Here is a 17,445-nt window from a genome sequence, read left to right as displayed (position 1 = left end):
GCCCTATGGGGCTCTCCCGGGAGGCAGATTCAAAGGGCCCGCCCCATTGCTTTAAGGGAAGGTGGGGGGCTGCCTCCGTTCTCAGCTCCCTGCGCCCCTTCTGGTTTGGGGGGCCCCGCTAAAGCCGAGGTGCTGGGCTGCCGCCCCGGAGCCCCTGCCCGAGGCGGCCCTGGCTGTATGACCCGCGGGGCTGCTGGGACCCTGCTTCCCGCTGATGGAGAAACCTCCCCCTGGCACCAGTTCCACCCAGACCAGCCTCCTGGGCCTCGTGCGGCTAGGGAAACTGAGGCCCGGGGCAGGGACTCAGGCGTGGCCAGGCAGAGGTCAGAGCCGCTCACAGATCCCAGGCACCGGGTTCCCTGCCCAGGGCTGTCCACACTAGGCTACACCCAATAAACCAGCTGAACCAGGTTGAAGAGCCCCAGCAGGGTTGGAGGGCGGGGGACAAATTTAGCAGTCCAGGAGCATAAGAGCCGGAGGGCATGCACCCCTTCACCCGGGCGGGGGAGGGTGTCTGAGAAAAGCAAGGCAGTGGGGCCTAGTGGGTAGATTACCATATGGCACCTCAGGAGACCTGCATCTTCTTTCCAGCCATGCCCCTGGCTTGTAGGCGGACCCCTCCTTGCGACTCAGTTTCCCCATCCGTGAAACAGGGACGAGGACCAGAGCTCAGGGTCAAAAGCAGGAGATTATGGACCTTTTTTCTCAGGCGGAAAATCCCAAAAGCCAGGGGGGTGCACAGAGCTGTTTCCTGCCCCCCATCCTTGTCCCTGGCAGGCCTGATTTTTCTAATGACGAATGTCGACCTGCGAAAGCGGCGCGAAGTGGTGACGCTGGGCCGGCCTGCGGAAACGTTAGCTCCAGGGGAGGAAGGTGGCAGAACTGGACCCCCGCCCCAGCAACCTTCTGCGCTGGGACCAGAATTTTGTTGGTAACTCCCCCCTTTCTCCCTGGCTTGGAATCCAGGGACCCCCAGTGAGCCTGGGCTCCGGCCATCCCTCCCCACCTATCCCCCCCCTCTTGTCCTACCACCCCTCCAGCCTCCCCTGCTCCCCTAAGCCAGCCAGTTCCCCCCACCCTGGGGCCAGAGCGGAGCTGCCCCCGGGGTAACAGCCAGATGACATTGTGGCCCAGAAAAATAAAGCTTTATTAGAAATTGTCCCATAGAAAAAGATTCCCAGAAGCTGCGGCGTGCGGCATGGTTCAGACAGACAGACAGATGGGACAGAGCCCAACCCTGAGCATCTAGCAGCAACGGGGACCCCCCGTCTGCACCCCCCATGCAGCAGAGAAGCCCTGGAGGGTGAGTGGCTGGCATAACCGCAGCAAGGAGCTGTGGGAGGGGGAACACAGTGCAAGGAGGAAGCCCCCAGAGCCTGCCCCCCATGTGTCTCTAGTGGGGGGAGGGGCACAGGAAGACCCACACCCACACAACCACTGAGGTCAGAATGGATTTCATTGGGTGGTTTCAGGCCCTTAAAGCCTCCAGGAAAGTGCCTGGGGATCCAGCACCCCAGTGTGCAGAAGGGAAACTGAGGCAGGGGGCAAGGGGAGGGTCTAGCACAGGCAGAGATGGAACCCAGGAGTCCTGACTCCCAGTTCCCCTCCGAGAAGCCAATACCCTGGGATTCTACCCCACCCACTTTGCATGTAAAGGAGAGAGGGGCTCTGAGATGTGGGTGGGGCCTGGCAAGGAGGGCACTGTCAGTACAGCCAGGAGGGAGGAATGTAAATGAAGCAGCAGCAGGGGGAGGGGCCCTGAGGAGGCTGTGGGTGGGGCTTGTAAACAATATCCCTGAGGACAGCTGCCATCTATACTCCTGAGTATGACAGTGGCCCCGCCCCCATTTAAAGGTCCAGAAAAGCTACACCAGCCCGGCTTGGAGGTAGGGTCTCGTGATGTGGGGGAGGGCACTGAGGCAGGATAGGGCTGTAATTGGGGTGATACAGGCAGCAGCAGGGCTCTGTTGGGGGGGGGGGTCACTGATGGGGGACAAAGTGAAGGGGGTTGCTCTGGCAGGGGGTGGATGTGGGAGCGTTGGCCTGGCAGGGACTGGGGTTGGAGGGGGGCTCAGAATGGCAGTGAATAGGAGGGCGGAGGCCGCTGGGAGGGGTCAGGTCCGGGGGGAGGGGGGAAGGGGAGTGACAGCTGCAGAGGGATGCAGGGGAGATCCAGTAGATGAATGTGGGGGGAGGGGCGGGGGGGCAGTTTAGCAACTGAGCTGTTGGGGGAGGTCAGGGGAGGCTGGAGGCCCATTTCCCCAAGCGGAGGCTCTAGGGAGACAGGACAATTCATATCCCCCCCTCCCACCTGCTCCCTCACCCCTGAGAACGGCAGCAACTCGGGTCACGGCCTCGCCATCACGCAGGGCAGTGGGGGGGGGGGGGGTAATTCAGTCCCCCCCACCCCTCCAAGACCGGAGCTGGTATCTGGGTGCAATGGGGAGGACACGGTGGCTCCCCGGGGAGCAGACGGGGCCAGGGCCCAGTGTCTGCGCCCGTCACCTCGGCCTCAGGCCCGGACCTGCCACACGATGAGGTGGCTGCGCTCCGAGCGGCACAGACGGGGGTTGGGCACCAAAAGGTTCCCAAATCGATCATCCGTGTCGTCCCCTGCAAAAGGGAGAGAGAAAAAGATAGGGTCACAGGAGCCACGGCCCCCACCCCCCATCAGGGCTGAGATGCGGCCACCTCTGGGGTGGGGCACCACAGCTGACTATATGGGGACCCCTCTCCTGGGCCTGAGAGGTGGCCCCTCTGGGGCAGGGGCTAGTTAGCCAGGGACCCCCTCTCCCCACGCAGAAGCCCCACCCCCCACGAGGCACATACCGATCCGGAGATTGATGTATCCTTCTCCTCCGCTCAGCACCAAAGCCGAGGGCCGCTTCTGCCCAGCCCCCTCCTCACAGCTCTCGTTGCTCCCAGACAGCGAAGGGTTAAGGCAGCCTGGGGCAGGGGAGACAGGCTGTTACCAGCACCAGCCTCCAGGGAGCGCTCCCAGACTGCAGCTGGGATCCACAATTCATCCTGCTCAGAACCCAGGCGTCCTGGCTCCCAGCCCCCACTGCTCCAACCCCTGGACCCCACTCCCCTCCCAGAACCAGGGACAGAACCCAGGCGTCCTGGCTCCCAGCCCCCACTGCTCCAACCCCTGGACCCCACTCCCCTCCCAGAACCAGGGACAGAACCCAGGCGTCCTGGCTCCCAGCCCCCACTGCTCCAACCCCTGGACCCCACTCCCCTCCCAGAACCAGGGACAGGACCCAGGCGTCCCGGCTCCCAGCCCGGCCAGTACCTGGGACGCAGACGAAGAACCGGACGGCGTCGCGGTGCCCATGGTAGGATGCTTGGGCGCTCTCCATTGAGCAGAAGGGGGCACTGGTGGGCGAGGGGCCAGGCTGGGACCCTGCAGCTGGGGGGGCCTCTGAGCTCCCCAAGAACTCTGAAGAGGGTGGGAGAGACGAGGGGGGGGGGCAGAGCTTAGGGGGGTGGCTGCAGAGATCCCACCCCCTAGGAGCCCAGCTGGGAATCACCCCTGGGATCCCAGAGAAAGAGACACACCAGCAAGGGGCAGCGCCGTGCACTCCCACAGCCCCCCTCCCGCCCCAGGAGGGCTGGGCTGGCCGTAAAATGTGATCCATGCCAAGGGGACCCTGCCACCCCCAGCACCTCAACTCACCCGGAGCGAAGGGCACGGTCAAGACGGTGCCGCTGGCCGTGCCGATCCACAGCCGCTGGGAGAAGCAGCCCAGGGCCGAGACGTGCAGGGAGAAACCCAGCGCGTTGGTGCCTAAAGAGAGACAGGTGATGAGACCCCCCCAGAGCCAGCCAGTCCCCTGGCCGGGGGCCAGACCGGGGCCGGCGCCCCCTAGAAGGGAAAGGCCCCCGGCGCCCATTCCCCAGCCCCATCGCCCGCTCACCGAACATGCTGCAGACGAAGGGGGTCAGGTCTATCTCCTGCAGGGGCTGGCCGGTGGCCGCGTGGAAGAGGCGCAGGGTGGGGTCCAGCCGTACCGAGACCCAGACTCCGCCGCCTGCCGCCGCCATGTGCCGCACCTGGTTCTCGGGGTGCACAGTCACCTCGAAGTACCACTGGGGGGGGGGAAGCAGAGCGAGGGGCTGGGGCCAATGGATGCCTCACTCCCCTGAATCGAGCAAACCAAAGCTCCCCGAATCCATCCCCAGCCTAGTCGACCCCAATTGATCTCCCACCATCCCACTGAAACCCCCACCCCGTGAGTGGACCTAAGAGATCTACTAACAGCCCCTGAGATGACCCCCGCAAACAGGATCCCCTGGTCCCCTTAACCCTATCCGAGTGGATCCCGCAAGATCTACCATCTGGGTCAATCCCACGGGATCCTGGGGATATGCTCATCTCACTTGAGGGGATCCCATTAGGTCACCATCTACTAACATCACGAGAGTTGATCTCACATGATCCTGCCAGAGTGCCCCCGCCTGAGTGAGATCCCCGCCATGAGATCTACCAGTGTCACCTGATTTGATCCCACAGGAGGGTTCCCCAACCCCACCTGGATGGATCCTAGGAGATCTACTTTCATCACCTGAGTACCGGCCCTTCCAGAATGGGTCCCATGAGATCTCATATAGATCTACTAATATCCGTTGATCCCACACTACCCTGCCAGTGTGCCCCTCCCCACCGGAGTGGATCCCACGAGATCACCTCTGGATTTCACACTGCCCACCGACTTGATCCCCATAAGGCCCGGGGATCTCTCCCCCATGTCCACTGCCCTCCTTGCCCTTGCCAGTAGATCCTTTAAGATCCAGGGACTCCCCCAAGGATCCCTCCCTTCTGAGTGGAGCCCTCTGACCCCCAGCTCCTCTACCTAGCTCCATCCACTTTCTGCACCTCAGCTGCTCCCCCAGCCCCACACTGGATCCCCCTGTATCTTCACTGATTCCTGGCTCCCACCCCCCAGAGCTTCCCTCCGACCCCCATCCTCACCTGGACCCTGGCGCTGCGCGGCTCCACCACGTAGACCCGGTTGCGGTAGCCGACCCAGACCTGGCCCCCCACAGCCAGGGCACAGCGGATCGACTGGTGGGGGCGTCCCAGGTCCAGCAGGCGGGGGCACCCCAGCTCCCAGCAACGGGCTGCAGGGTGAGGGAGGAAGGGTGAGTGGGGCAGGGGGCACGGGGCTGCCAGAGGGGCACTGGGGGGGGGACTGACAGTCAGCTCTGGGACTTACCAGCGTCCCGGTGGAAGACGGCAACCGTCCCGTTCCCCAGCGTGGCCACCATGCGGCCCTGGGCGTGGCTACAAGAGAGAGAAAGCCAATCAGCGCGGGCCGGCGGGCCACTCATGCCAAGGGCTGTGGGCCGTGACCCAGAATGCCCTGGGGCGTCCCAGAGCTCAGCCAAGGCCCCTAACCCAAAGGGTCTGGGATCACCCGACAGCTGGCTCCTGGCCATCGCCGTGAGCCGGGACGTCCACGGCCACGGATCTACGCTGGGAACCTTTGATGGGCCCCTGGGCGGGAGCCGGCGCCGAAGGATTCCCGCTGCCCGCTGGGCCGTGGCAGAGTCACCCCGGGGGAGCCTCTCTGCAAACCGCTGGCAATTGGCGTGGCAACGGGTGGGAATGAAAGCCTGACGTGTGTCAGCTGCGACCCGGGTGCCACCCAGAATCATTCGCCAGCCGAGCTGAGGGGAGGCAGTCGCTGATATCAGACGAATCTGTCTTGGCTGCGTCGATCCTCCCGGCTCGTCTTGGAGCCTCCAGGAATTAGAGATGAAGCTTTAACTCAGGATTAGATCATGGGATGAAACCTCCATGAACACGGCCAACCAAAACAGGGGAAGCTTCGGAAGCGCGTCTCTCTCCCCCCACCAGGAGCTGGCCCAAGAGAAGATGTTACCTCGCCTGGTTTGCCTCTCGCCCATCCGGGCACTGACACGGCCACGACGCGACCAATTCAATAATTATCGGCCGACGCCCCCATCTTCTCTCCCACCCCCGTAATTCCCTGCAAAACTGAAATCGATAATGGCGGGGGGAAAAAGCAATTCAAACCCCCCTAATTCTGCGCCCCAGGGCCATCAAAATCTAACAAAAGGGCTTAAAAATAATGGATATTATCCACCGAAATGGTACAGGGGAGCTTGGATTCTGCCAACCCTCAATCCGCGCAGCCATTTGGGGCCCAGGTTTCTGCCTGCGGTCGTCGGATCTTTGCTAAATTAACCTACCGTGGCTTTCGCTATAAAGAAACCGAGGTGCTGGGAGATCAGGGGCACTGCGAATTTTGTGAGGGTCCAGCGGACCAGGGGATGCTCGGAGGCTGGGGAGCACCCAGAGCAGGTGCCTGGACACTGAGAAGACAGTGCTTGTGCTGGCGGGTTCGGGGAGTTAAGGGCTGGCGGTCGTGGGGGGCCCACAGCCAGGGAGGCGTCACCCCAGTGCCCAGCCCCACACTCACACCACGCTGTGCACGGCGTCCTTCAGCTTCACCGTCCGCAGGCACCGGCGCCAGTCGGAAGCGGCCGAGTAGATGTAAATGCTGGAGAAAGAGCACAACAGTTTGGGACAGTGCTGAGATGCAGCCGCCTCTGGGGTGGGGCTGTTTACATGAGGACCCCTTGCCCGGTGCTGAGATGCAGCCGCCTCTGGGGTGGGGCGCGGGGGCTGATTATATGGGAGTGTCTCCGCACCTGCCCTCCTGGGTGCCCAGCCAGATGGTGTCCGTGGTGCCGATGCCATCACCGTCCGTGTCCAGGGTCCCCACCTTCTCATCTGGCTCTGAGGGGCTGGGGGTCAGGGGATCCTCCAGGATCTCAGGTTCCAGCTCTGTGTTCTCAGGACTGGGCAGTTGGTAACCTGGGGCAGGGACAGCCCGGTCGGTGACCTGGAGGCCAGGGCCGTATTCAGCCCGTATGGCCCACTCGGCCTCTGGGACACGCCACAGCCTCCTTCTCCCAGGCCATACAGCCCCCTCCAGCCATCCGCCCCCTCCATCCACCCCAGTCCATACAGCCTCCTCCATCCAGCCCGGTCCATACAGCTGCCCCCCACCCACCCCGGTCCATAAAGCTGCCCCCCACCGCTACCCAGCCCCCAGCACTCACCGGGCAGCCAGGCTGCACACAGCACGTGGGCGTTGGGCAGCACAAACTGAGCCAGGACGAGGTTGGCGCGGGCGGCATCCATCACCATCACCTCGCTGGCCGAGTGCGTCCTGCAGCAGACCCACACCAGGCTGGGGGCGCCAGGCTGGGGCAGACCCTGAGGGAGGCACACAGATGCTCACACCCCACTGGGCTGGCTGAAGGGACCCCATAACTGGATGCCCACTGGGAGAGGATACCACCCTCTCTCCCCACTGTTCCCTCCCCCAAGGGGCAGGGGCTTAGCACTGATTGACAGGAGCGCCCCAAATCTGGATCAACCCCACCAAAGGTTCCCTGGGGACCAAGGGAGGGAAGCACCCTGAAGTATGGTGTTAGCTAGAGGGGCGAAGTCTCCCCAAAAGTTTGGGGGTGCTGGGTGAAGGCTGCCTGGATTGGGGAGAAGAGGGCCTGGGTCACTCCTCAAAATGGGCTCCATGGTCCCTGCCCCACCGTCGGAGAATAGTGGGGGTTGAGGGGGTCTCCTCTACTTTTGGGGGGCTGCACCATACTGGGGGGGCAGGGAGAGTCCCCAAGTGGGGTTGCTGTGGAGGGAACAGCACCCCTCACACCACCCATCCACCAGGGTGGCAGAGAAGGGGTCCCCAGATCCAGCCCCGGCATTAGGGAGCGAAGGAGGGGGCTGGTGCAGAGATGGGGGGGAAAAAATCACACCCCCGACACTCACCGATTCGCTGCCGTTCATCCTAGACACCCCCATCCCGGCAGCACACCACAACTGTGGGGGAGAGAGCGGAGGGTGAGACGTCACGGCCTGGCCCCACCGCCGGCCCCCCAGACGCTGAGACGCCGCCCCTCTGGGTTGGGGCACGGGGGCTGGTTAACCGGGGACTCCTCGCCCAGCACCAAGATGCAGCCACCTCTGGGATGGGGTGCAGGGGCCAGTTATTCTGCTGTTCAGATTCCTGTAGAAGCCCCGAGCGCCACGCTGTGGCATCAGGGCCAGCGCTGACTGCCAGGAGAGAGCGCCCTGGCCCCCCACCCCCTGCAGCCCAGTGACCCCCCGCTGGCCAGCTGTGCCAGACGCCTCCCCTCACCTTGGTGCTGGGATCTTTCTGGTCCAGCAGCCGCAGCTGCGCCAGCATCGGCACATCCTCGCCCCTGGCCTGCTCCATCTGGTCCTGCAGTGAGAGAAGCCTGGGTCAGCCACTGGGGCGCACGGCCCACCCTGGGCATGGCCGTGGGGGCAGCTGACCCCCCTCCCCGAGCTCCATCCACAGAACCCATCCAGCCCTGGGGATTTAGAGATTGTGTACCCTGATAACTCCTGCCCCGCCCTTCCAGCTCCTGGCGCCCTGGGGGGCAATTACCTGGGGGACAGCCGGAGGGCTCCAGCCGTGAATCGGGGCCCGGCCGTGCTGCTTCCAGATGTGGGAACGGATCTGGCGGTAAAGGTCCCGCTTCTGCTGCTGGGGGGAGAGAAGGGGGGGCTCCCCCGAGCTGCAGGCCAAAATGAGAGACAGACACTAGGGGGCACTGCTCTCCGTACTCCCCCACCCCCCATCTCCCTTGCCTGGCACTAGGGGGGCACCGGACGGTACCTCTGTACCCCCCACCCTGGCACCAGGTCCACCCAGCCTGGCGCTAGGGTCACAGCTCTCTGTACCCCCGTCCTGCCCCATCTCCCCGGTCCATACTCACTCCGTGGGGGAGGCGGGGCGGGGCAGGTACCGCACCGCGGGGGGCGTTCTGCCCCCATTGCCCCTGTTCTCAGCATAGGAGCCGGGCGCCTTGGGCACCAGGGGCGACGCCGGGACCCGCTCGGGGGAGTCGCTGGCGCTGAAGAGCCGGTTGAAGCTAGAGAGAGAAAAGAAGCGGCCTAGAGACGTGAGGGACAGAAGACGGCCCCGTCCCGGCCGGGGGCACTGTGGGGTGTGGGGAACTGGCAGTGCGGGGAGCTCCCGGCTACTCCAGCCCCCCCTCTCCCAGCAGGGGCCCTGTGGGGCATGTGGGGGGGAGGGGGTCATGGACATACATTTTCCAGAAGGACGATTTCTTCATCTGAGCCGCCTGATCCTCCCGAGATAACCTGAAGGGAGGGAAGTAAAGTCACGTGTGAGGTGCCCGATCGGCCATGCCAGACGCTGGGGGGGGGGGAGCGGGCACCACCCTCAACGCCCCAGTCCAACATTGGGGGCTCACCCAAGAGTTTAAATAAGGATCCCCGTATAACCAGCCCCCATGCCCCACCCCAGAGGTGGCAGCATCCCGGCGCCGGGCCCGTCTGCCCGCGGCTCTCACCGGATCAGCTCCGTGCGCCTCACGGCCTCCTGCAGCTCCATCAGCCGCTCCTTGTAGAGGTTGCGCTCGGTCAGCACCCGCGCCATCTCCGCCCGCGTGAACCGCTTCCGTTGCGAGGCCAGGGCCTGCCGCAGGAGGGGGGGACAGGATGATGGGATGAGCCACTGATAACCCCCAGCCATGACCACTCCAATCACTAGACCCCACTCCCCTCCCAGAGCTGGAGAGAGAACCCAGGCGTCCTGGCTCCCAGCCCCCCCTGCTCTAACCACTAGACCCCACTCCATCCGGTACCTCAGCATCTTCACCGTTTTGCTTCTTGATTTCCTCCAGTTCCTGCTGAATCCTGAAATGAATGAAAAGAACAATTTGGGGACAGAGCTGAGAGCTGAGCTTGCGGGAAGCTGCCGGTCAGGAGTGAGGGGCACCGGCAGAGCCGGGAGGGGGAGCTCAGGGACAATATTCTGCTATCCTGGATTGGCAGGGAGAGGGGATAACATTATTTTAGCGCTGCCCAACCGGCTTTGGGCAATGGGGCGAGATCTGGGGTGCTCCTAACACGGTCCCCAAAACCCACCTCACCCCTCACCCCCTCGACTGACCCCCTGTGGCGCTCTGTCCGTCAAAGCAGCACCCTCCAACCTCCACGTTCACCACTGCCATAGAACTGCCGTATGTTCACAGGATGCCCGGGGAGGCATTTTAAAAGCCAGGATCTGCCAAACACGGCTCGCCTGCTGGATTGTGTGTGCGGTCAGTTGTGAAGTTTTGTTGTGTGTGCGCACGTGTGCATCTGTCAATCACATGATTGTGAGGCAGGAAAACACCCACAACCAGCCTCGGCCATGGAACAGTTGAGAAGCCAGATGGCATCAGTAGTTCACCAACGACCCCCCCCGGAAAGAATTCACTATCTCAGCAACCGTTTCCAATGAAGGCTTCTCAGGCAGGGCCAGGAGACAGCGGACAGGGCTTGACCGAGGGGGGCAGCCCCCACATCACAAGCAAGGATCTTTCCAGCAAGCTGGAAGAAACTACACAAGAGGAGAAGGGACAGCATCACTTAGCTTCCACCCCGTCCCCCCAACTCAACCCCTGGAAGACACGTCTGGAGGACAAAGACATGAACTGGGAAGGCCGTCCCAGCCTGTGTAGTGAGGAAGAGAAATCTTTCTGTATCATCTGTCAGGGTGAGACACCGCTTGATTCAAAGCCTGCTCAGTTTCCTCCAGGGCAGATTAGCATATTTCCCCGCAGGGCAGATTAGCAGAGGCCCTGAGGGTTTTTCGCCTTCCTCAGCAGCATGGGGCATGGGTCACTTGCTGGTGGATTCTCTGGACCTTGAAATCTTTAACCCATAATTTGAGGACTTCAATAATTCAGTCCTAGGTTAGGGGTCTAGGTTAGGGTCTAGTACAGGAGTGGGGGGTGGGTTCTGTGGCCTGCGTTGTGCAGGAGGTCAGATTAGATAATCATAATGGTCCCTTCTGACCTTAAAAGTCTATGAGTTTGTAGAACATAAACTGCGAATTTACTTTTGGTTCTTCAGTAACCACCTCTGATCTCTAAGCCTGCTACTTACAATCCCTTCCAGTCTCTCCAGTAGTTCAGAAATCTGTTTTCTACTTTCCCTAAAATGGGGCGTTTTGGTGGAAGCGTTTGGGAAATCTCAGCTCAGTTTTCAAAGGCTGGTGCATGTCCTCTCCGCATTGAGGGAGGGGCAGACTGGTAATGAACTTACACTGACCAGTGAAAGACGGTACAGTTTGGAGGTGCAAGTCTGGGGAGCTGGGAAGCACTGGCTGGAGCCTCTCAATTGTTGGTTCACGAGTGGCTGGGAAATCCTTCACGTGACTCAGCTGGGTGGGTCCCTGCCTGGGGATGGCGGTGTCAGGGCAGTGGCTTGACGTCAGCATCACAGCGTGAGAGGGAGCCCAGGGTGGTGGGACAGAGGGCTCAGTGGTCTCACAGTCCAGGTTGCACCCTGGGGTAACCTGTCACACACTCCTGGCCATGGGAGTCAGAACCCCCCATCCTGGGTCAGGAGGGGTCATACACACTGGGGTATCCCCCCAGCCGGATATTGGGGGGCTCGGACACACTGGGGTACCGATCCAGGCCAGCTGGGGGTCTGTCCTGGCCGCCTGCAGGCTCTGGGGTACAGGGGGTGATGGAGGAAGGGGGAGTCCCTGTGGGGTGTCGTGGGGGAAGGGGGGGATCCCTGCACCCCCTGCCAGTCTCACCTGCTCAGATCCTGCTCAGTCTCGTGCAGACGCCCCTGGCAGCGGCTCAGGGCCTGTGCGGCCCCGTCCCGCTCCCCCCGCAGCGACTCCCGCTCACCCATCAGTTCCTCCACACGGGCAATGAGGTGTCGGCGTGCAGAGTCCAGTGCCAGCCTGCGGGGGGGGGGGGGCAACAGTGAGACCCCGCACTCCTGTTCCCCTCTCGGGGGCATCGGCTCCCCTCCCGTTCCAAGGCAGGGACTGGCTGGCTCAGGGGGGCAGGGAATGGGGCGCGGGGCCTCTCTCCCCAACTATGAACCGAGTTTGCTGGGTCTCCACCCAGATCCCCAGGGATGAGGCTTCCCGCTGGGTCCCCCACACAGTAGGAGTGGGGGGGAATCAGGGAGTCTCTTACCTGGCATCCCGGAGCTGGGCGTTCTCCGTCACCAGGGCCTGCACGGCATCACCTGTAATGGGGAAGGGGGGGACGTCAAGGTGGGGAGGATGTGGGAAGTCAGGTCCCAGCCTGGGGGGGAGGGAGGCAGTGCCAGGGGCCGGGGGCAGGGCCTGACACCCAGACGGGAGCAGGTGAGAAAGACACGCTGGCGGGGGGAGGATCAAGGTCGGTGGGGAGGGGTGGGGGGGCCCTTGATCTCACCCTGCAGATCCGCCCCCTCGTCCACGTCTCCCAGCAGCTCGGGGCTCAGGCCCGACATCTCGGCGAAGAGCGAGTCCATGTTGCGCTGTGGGGCCGGGGACCTGTGGAGTGTAAACAGACCCCGGTCACAGCCGGGGCCTCCCAAAGGCCCCCCCCTCCCGCCCCAAATCGGAGCCCGGATGCCCCCCGGGGAACGGACTGGAATGTGGCTCGGGGAGGAGCCGGAGACCCAGCTCTCGCCTCGGAGGGATGAAGGGGGATGATTTCCCCCAGCTTGTGCCTCAGTTTACTGGCCCGGCTTCTCCTGCTGGACGCTGAGGGGACATCTGTGCTGGGGCAGGCCCCGGGCTGTGGGACCCACAGCCGCCCCCCCCACCCGGCATTTAGCCCCCCCAGCCTCGGGCGACAGCACGAGCTGGAAATCAGACAATGTTCAGGCCGAACGAAGCCTCTCAGACCAGCCCTGGGTTGAATCTTTCCCTACCCACCTGCGTCACCAGCCCCACGGCTCAGGGCCCTGCCAGCCCGACCCAGTCGCCTCCCGCACCGGCGGGGCAGGAGAGGGGCAGGCGGGCAGCAGAGCGGAGCCCTGGGGCGACAGCTGGCGCGGGAAAGGGGTTATGCCCAGAAGAGGGGTGCCCCCATGGGCGCACCGGATGCTCTGGAAATCGGGGGGGGGCTCCCCCTGTGCCGGGCTCACAAGGAGAAATGGGGGTTGCAGGGGCCCATTTTGGGGAACCCCCGAGGGCGCAGTGGCTCACTTACCTGGCCGGCAGATCCGGGCTAGGGTCCAGCTCCGGGGTGGAGTTCAGGATCTCATCCAACTCCCGGAGCCTCTGCGGGGAGCCTAGAAACAGAGAGGTCTCGAAGTCACCAGCCCTACAACCCACCAGTCCCCCCATCTCCCGAGGCAGTCCTTCCTCCCCTCCCCCCAGCCCCGGGCTGGATCTGTGGGGCTCCCCCTAGTGCCCCATTCCCCACTCCCCTGAGCCAGTCCACCCCCACCCCGGGGCCAAATCGGGGTGGCTCCCCTTAATGGGGAAAGGCCCCGTGTCCTCCCCACACTCACTCCGTACCGTCTCTCCGGGGCACGGGCAGCTCTTGAGTCAGTGGGCAGCTGTTCCTGGCGGGGTCCCCCCCATCCTGCAGGGGGTCGGGGGTCCCCTCTTGCACAGCTGGACCCGGAGCCTCCACAGAGCTCTGTGCCCCCCAAAACAGAGGGGTGAGGGGCTGGGTGAGTCAGGGAGCCAGGACTCCCCCCCCCTCGCTGGATATTGGGGAGCCCCCCTTCCCTGGGGGGCCTGGAGCCAAGTCATCCCACACAGCGATGGGCACCAAGCCCATAGCCCCCCATAAATAACAAGGAAGCCCCTCCCCCTGGAGCCCCTGATCCCTCCCACCCCCCTCTGTCCATGTACTCCCCAGGGGAGCCCCCCAACTCAGGGCAACCCTCCTTCCCCTCTGCCAACCTACCCCCCGCCTAGGAACTCCACCACAGCTTCCTTCTCTGAACCCCTCTCAGGTGCCCCCCACACCATAGATACTCCCTTGGGGGGCAGAGGGGGCCCGTCCCGCCCTCAGTCTCAGCAAACTCACTGCACAAATGGAGGGACCCACCTTGGGGGGCTCAGGCGGGCCAGGGTCTGAGGCGCTTGGTAGAAACAAGGGAGGCCATTGGGGGACCGACACAGTGCTGGGGGGGGGAGAAGTCAAAGGTCAGACATTCGCCATGGTGCCCCCCCTGCTCCCCTTGGCACGGTGCCCCGCCCGCCAAGCCCCCTCCCTGGCTCCCTGCGGCATGGCACCCGCTCCCCATGGCACGGCGCCCCCCCAGCGCCTTTGCCTCCCATCATGGCTCACACCTGCTGGGCCGGGGGCCGGGGGGCGGCACGGTCTGGGCCTTCAGCTCCCTGTAGCTCTGAATCATCTGCCAACGACAAAGGGGGGGGCAGTGTCAGGGGGGGGGCTAGTACCCCCCATGGACAACCCCCCCGGCCCCCTCCATACACACCCCAGTGTGACCTGGTCTCGCAGGGGGATGTCCAGTCACAAAGGGGGCACCAGGAGGGGGCAGTGAAGGGGCGGCTGAGGCAGGGGAGCAGGGGGCGATGCTGCCGGGGGGGGGGGGGGGTTGACTCTCACCTTGCTGTGGGTCTGGGTCAGGGCTGACAGCTCTTTGAGCAGTGCGGTTTTCTGCTCCTCCAGGCTGGCCACTGCGGGGGGCACGGAGAGAAGCGAGTGACCCCCCCCTGCCTGAGTCTGCAGAGAGCCTGATCCCATCGCTACCCCTAACCACTTTCTGAGTAAGGGGGTGGGGCCTCATGCCAGGGGCGGGGCCAGGGCCTCACCCTGTTCCCCTGGGCTCTGCAGCTCCTGCCCTGATGCTGCCCACCCCCCTGGTCCGGAAAAACCCGTCAGGGAGACGCCAGGGCTGGGCATAGGGCCAGGCCAGGGCCACGGAGGAGGGCAGGGCCCAAGCAGCTGCTCTTTGATCTTGTTTGGTCTCAGTCACCGAGGCTGTTTTGTTATTGTAGGGTCTCCAAGGAGCCCTGCTTTGTTATTGTGGGGTCTCTAGCTCCATGCTGAGACACAAGTGGGAGGGATCCCTGTTTCTTTCTTTCCCTGGACTCCGCCCACTACTGACCCCACAGCTCTGCTCCCTCAGACCCCCACAGCCTCTCTTGATGCCCCCCCACCCCAGCACTATCACTCCTCTCCCTTCCCTGAGTCCAGCCCCACCCCTACAACCCCCAGCCCTCCCCTGTCCTCCAGCGCCTCGGGTCCGCTCCCTGGGCGCTCACCCTGGTCCGCGTAGCTCCGGGCCTTCTCCTCCAGCCGCCGGCTCTGCCCGTCCAGCCGGCTCAGCGCCACCGTGTGCCCTTTGCGCTCCTGCTCCACCGCGTCCTCCAGTTCCATGTAGCGCTGCAGGGGACAGGGCAATGGCAGCCAGGGAACCCAGGAGTCCGGGCCCATCCCAAGCACAGGGGGGCTGCGGGTCGGGACCAGGGGGTGCCTCACCTCCTCAGCTCTCTTGCGCCCGGCCCGTTCCCGCTCGTACTGGCCCAGGAGCCGGAGCCGGTCGTCCTGCAGCAGCTCCAGCGCCTCATCCCGCTCCCGGACCTGCGCCCCGGCCCGTTCCAGGGCCTCTAGCACCGAGACCAGCTGGGGCAGCAGCCCGGCCACTGCCTCTGACCCGTGGGCCCCCACCAGCCGCTCCAGCTCCCCGTACAGCCCCGTAGCCAGCCCCGAAACCAACTCCTCGCAGAGCACTGGGGAGGATGGGTCCCCCTCAGCCCCGAAGATCTCCTCCAGCCCTTCCATGCCCAACCCTCCTCCCCGGCCCCCAACACCTGCCCCCAACTCCCTAGCACCCCCTGCCCTTGTCTCCCACTGGGAACCCGCCCCCCCTTGCACCCTAATCAGGAGATCAAGCCACCTTCCCTCTAGCTCTGACCAAGGGGGACTCCCCGTTTCCCAGGTTCTGAGACACCCCCCGGTTCCCAGAAGAAGAGAAAGTCAGACGTGGGGTGCCTGGGGGTGGGATGGGAGTTCGGAGCGGGCTGGGCTGGAAATGTGCCTGAGAAGGATCCTGGGGAAAGGGATGGGGGGGGGGGTGTGGGTATCTGGGGGGTCAGGAAATGGAGGATCCCCCCTCTCCCTGCTAAAAAAGGGACAAAAAGTTTTTTGTAAAAAAGTTTTTAAAAAGTTTTACAGCCCCAAAAATGGGTTCCTGGGGGGACCAAGTTTAAAACAAATCAGGGATTTAAAATATTGGGGAGCAGTGAGATGGGAGTCGGTCAATTGGACCGGCAGGGGGGAAGGCATGAGAATTAAGGTCGCCAACCAGACCCGTTTGCGGGGGCTCAATGGACGATGGAATTCCTCCGATTTGCAGGTGTCCAGGAGGAGGGGTGGTCAGGATATGTGTGGGGGGGTCCCCATCGGATTTCTGAGGGAGGGTGACGGGAGACATCATCCCTCCCTCCTGCTTCCCCCCTCTCCACACTTCTCCTTTCAAGTCCCAGTGGCGGTGTTATGGGTGAACTCCCGCACAGACCGGATCGGGGGGGGGGCACCCCTTCTGTATAAACTCGGGAACCCCTCCACGTGGCAACCCCCGCCCCTGAAACACGGAAGTTCCCACCTCGGGGATCAGAAGTGGAGACAAGTTTTCTCTCTCCCCACCCCCAAGGAAAAAGGGGGGGGGGTGTGAATCTGAGATGGGGAGGGGTAGATCTCAGTAGGGGGGTAGATCTGGGGGAAGGGGTCCCCCCACGCCCTCCCGGCCACCCTCGCCCCAGTGCCTGAAGCAGATGGGCGGTCGCACCCCGACACAGGGAGAGGTTATGGGTCAGGAGTTTCCCCCCAACCCCGGGCCCCCCTCCTCCTCCCGGCACCGGGCTGGCTGGCTGGCTGTCTCTCTGTCTGTCGCTCTGTCCAGGAGCCCCGGCCCCACGTGGGGGGAGGCTGCCACTGCCAGCTGCCGGGCTCCAGCTGGTCTTAGGGTTCTAAACCCGCCCTGCCGGCCCTGGGGGTGAGGGGGCGGGCTCCAGCAGGTAACGTGCGTTTGAATTGGCCAATGGGGATTGGAGAAATCGCCCCGGGCGGCCAATGACCAGCTCGGAGTGGGTGGGGAGAAGGAATTAACCTTGGATCATATGATGCGGGGATCACATGACCTTGGGACTTGTGGAACAGCTGGGGGGAGAAAAGGGGGCTGGTTATTCCTGGAGGGTCGACTGGGGGGGGGGGGATCAGTGGGTCAGAACCAGTCCTACCCCCACCCCCCAGATCCAGATCCTTGTCTCTGTTTTAGGCCAGAACCAGAACCAGAACCTCCCTGGCTGAAGACCCCAAAACTCTGGGAACACCTTGATCCCTGTCTGCCTAGCAGACTGGAACCAAAACAAGCCCGCCCCTCCCCCCCCCCCCACTGCAAAGACCCATTAGCCTCGTGGTCGAGCGAGGTGGGGGGGGGGCCGGGGGGCAGGGGGTGCACGGTGATGTAGGTGCGGACCCCTAGAGTTGAAGAGCAGTAGGGCTGCCTCCCCCCACCACCCCCCACACAAACAAGCCCACTCAAATCAAGACACCGGGGCGTTCCTCTTCCGTCCATGTAGGTTTTTATTTCAGAAAGTTATTATTTTTCTTTTCAAAGCCTTTTTAAAA

General features: G+C 63.5%; 1 protein-coding gene across 1 annotated transcript; it reads right to left on the bottom strand.

Annotated features, from left to right (window-relative positions):
* Positions 1-1,129: 1,129 nt before the first annotated feature.
* LOC137143119 (C-Jun-amino-terminal kinase-interacting protein 4-like) lies at positions 1,130-15,602 on the bottom strand. Its single transcript, XM_067532733.1, has 27 exons — positions 15,295-15,602; positions 15,078-15,198; positions 14,419-14,489; positions 14,139-14,203; positions 13,894-13,969; positions 13,353-13,476; positions 13,042-13,123; positions 12,277-12,377; positions 12,034-12,085; positions 11,640-11,792; positions 9,691-9,742; positions 9,397-9,521; positions 9,131-9,184; positions 8,797-8,952; positions 8,466-8,595; positions 8,193-8,276; positions 7,823-7,873; positions 7,096-7,252; positions 6,682-6,847; positions 6,450-6,530; positions 5,220-5,287; positions 4,976-5,124; positions 3,921-4,092; positions 3,680-3,790; positions 3,296-3,442; positions 2,830-2,946; positions 1,130-2,613 (listed from the first exon to the last, which is right to left on the bottom strand). The coding sequence occupies exons 1-27, from the start codon at positions 15,595-15,597 to the stop codon at positions 2,513-2,515; spliced, it is 3,069 nt and encodes a 1,022-aa protein (XP_067388834.1). The 5' UTR covers positions 15,598-15,602; the 3' UTR covers positions 1,130-2,512.
* Between the last annotated feature and the right edge of the window lie 1,843 nt (positions 15,603-17,445).

The sequence above is a fragment of the Emydura macquarii genome, unplaced genomic scaffold, assembly GCF_026122565.2.
Source record: "Emydura macquarii macquarii isolate MOO-44397 ecotype Brisbane River unplaced genomic scaffold, CSIRO-AGI_Emac_v2 contig_3296, whole genome shotgun sequence".
Taxonomy (NCBI): Eukaryota; Metazoa; Chordata; order Testudines; family Chelidae; genus Emydura; species Emydura macquarii.
This window is presented reverse-complemented; position numbering and strand designations above follow the sequence as displayed.

Coding starts and splice junctions, on each gene's coding strand:
- LOC137143119 (XM_067532733.1), bottom strand. CDS start 15,597: ATGGAAGGGCTGGAGGAGATCTTCGGGGCTGAGGGGGACCCATCCTCC. Junction 14,490..15,077: donor CCGGAGCTACGCGGACCAGG/GTGAGCGCCCAG, acceptor TGCCCCCCGCAG/TGGCCAGCCTGGAGGAGCAG. Junction 8,953..9,130: donor AAATCGTCCTTCTGGAAAAT/GTATGTCCATGA, acceptor TTCTCTCTCTAG/CTTCAACCGGCTCTTCAGCG.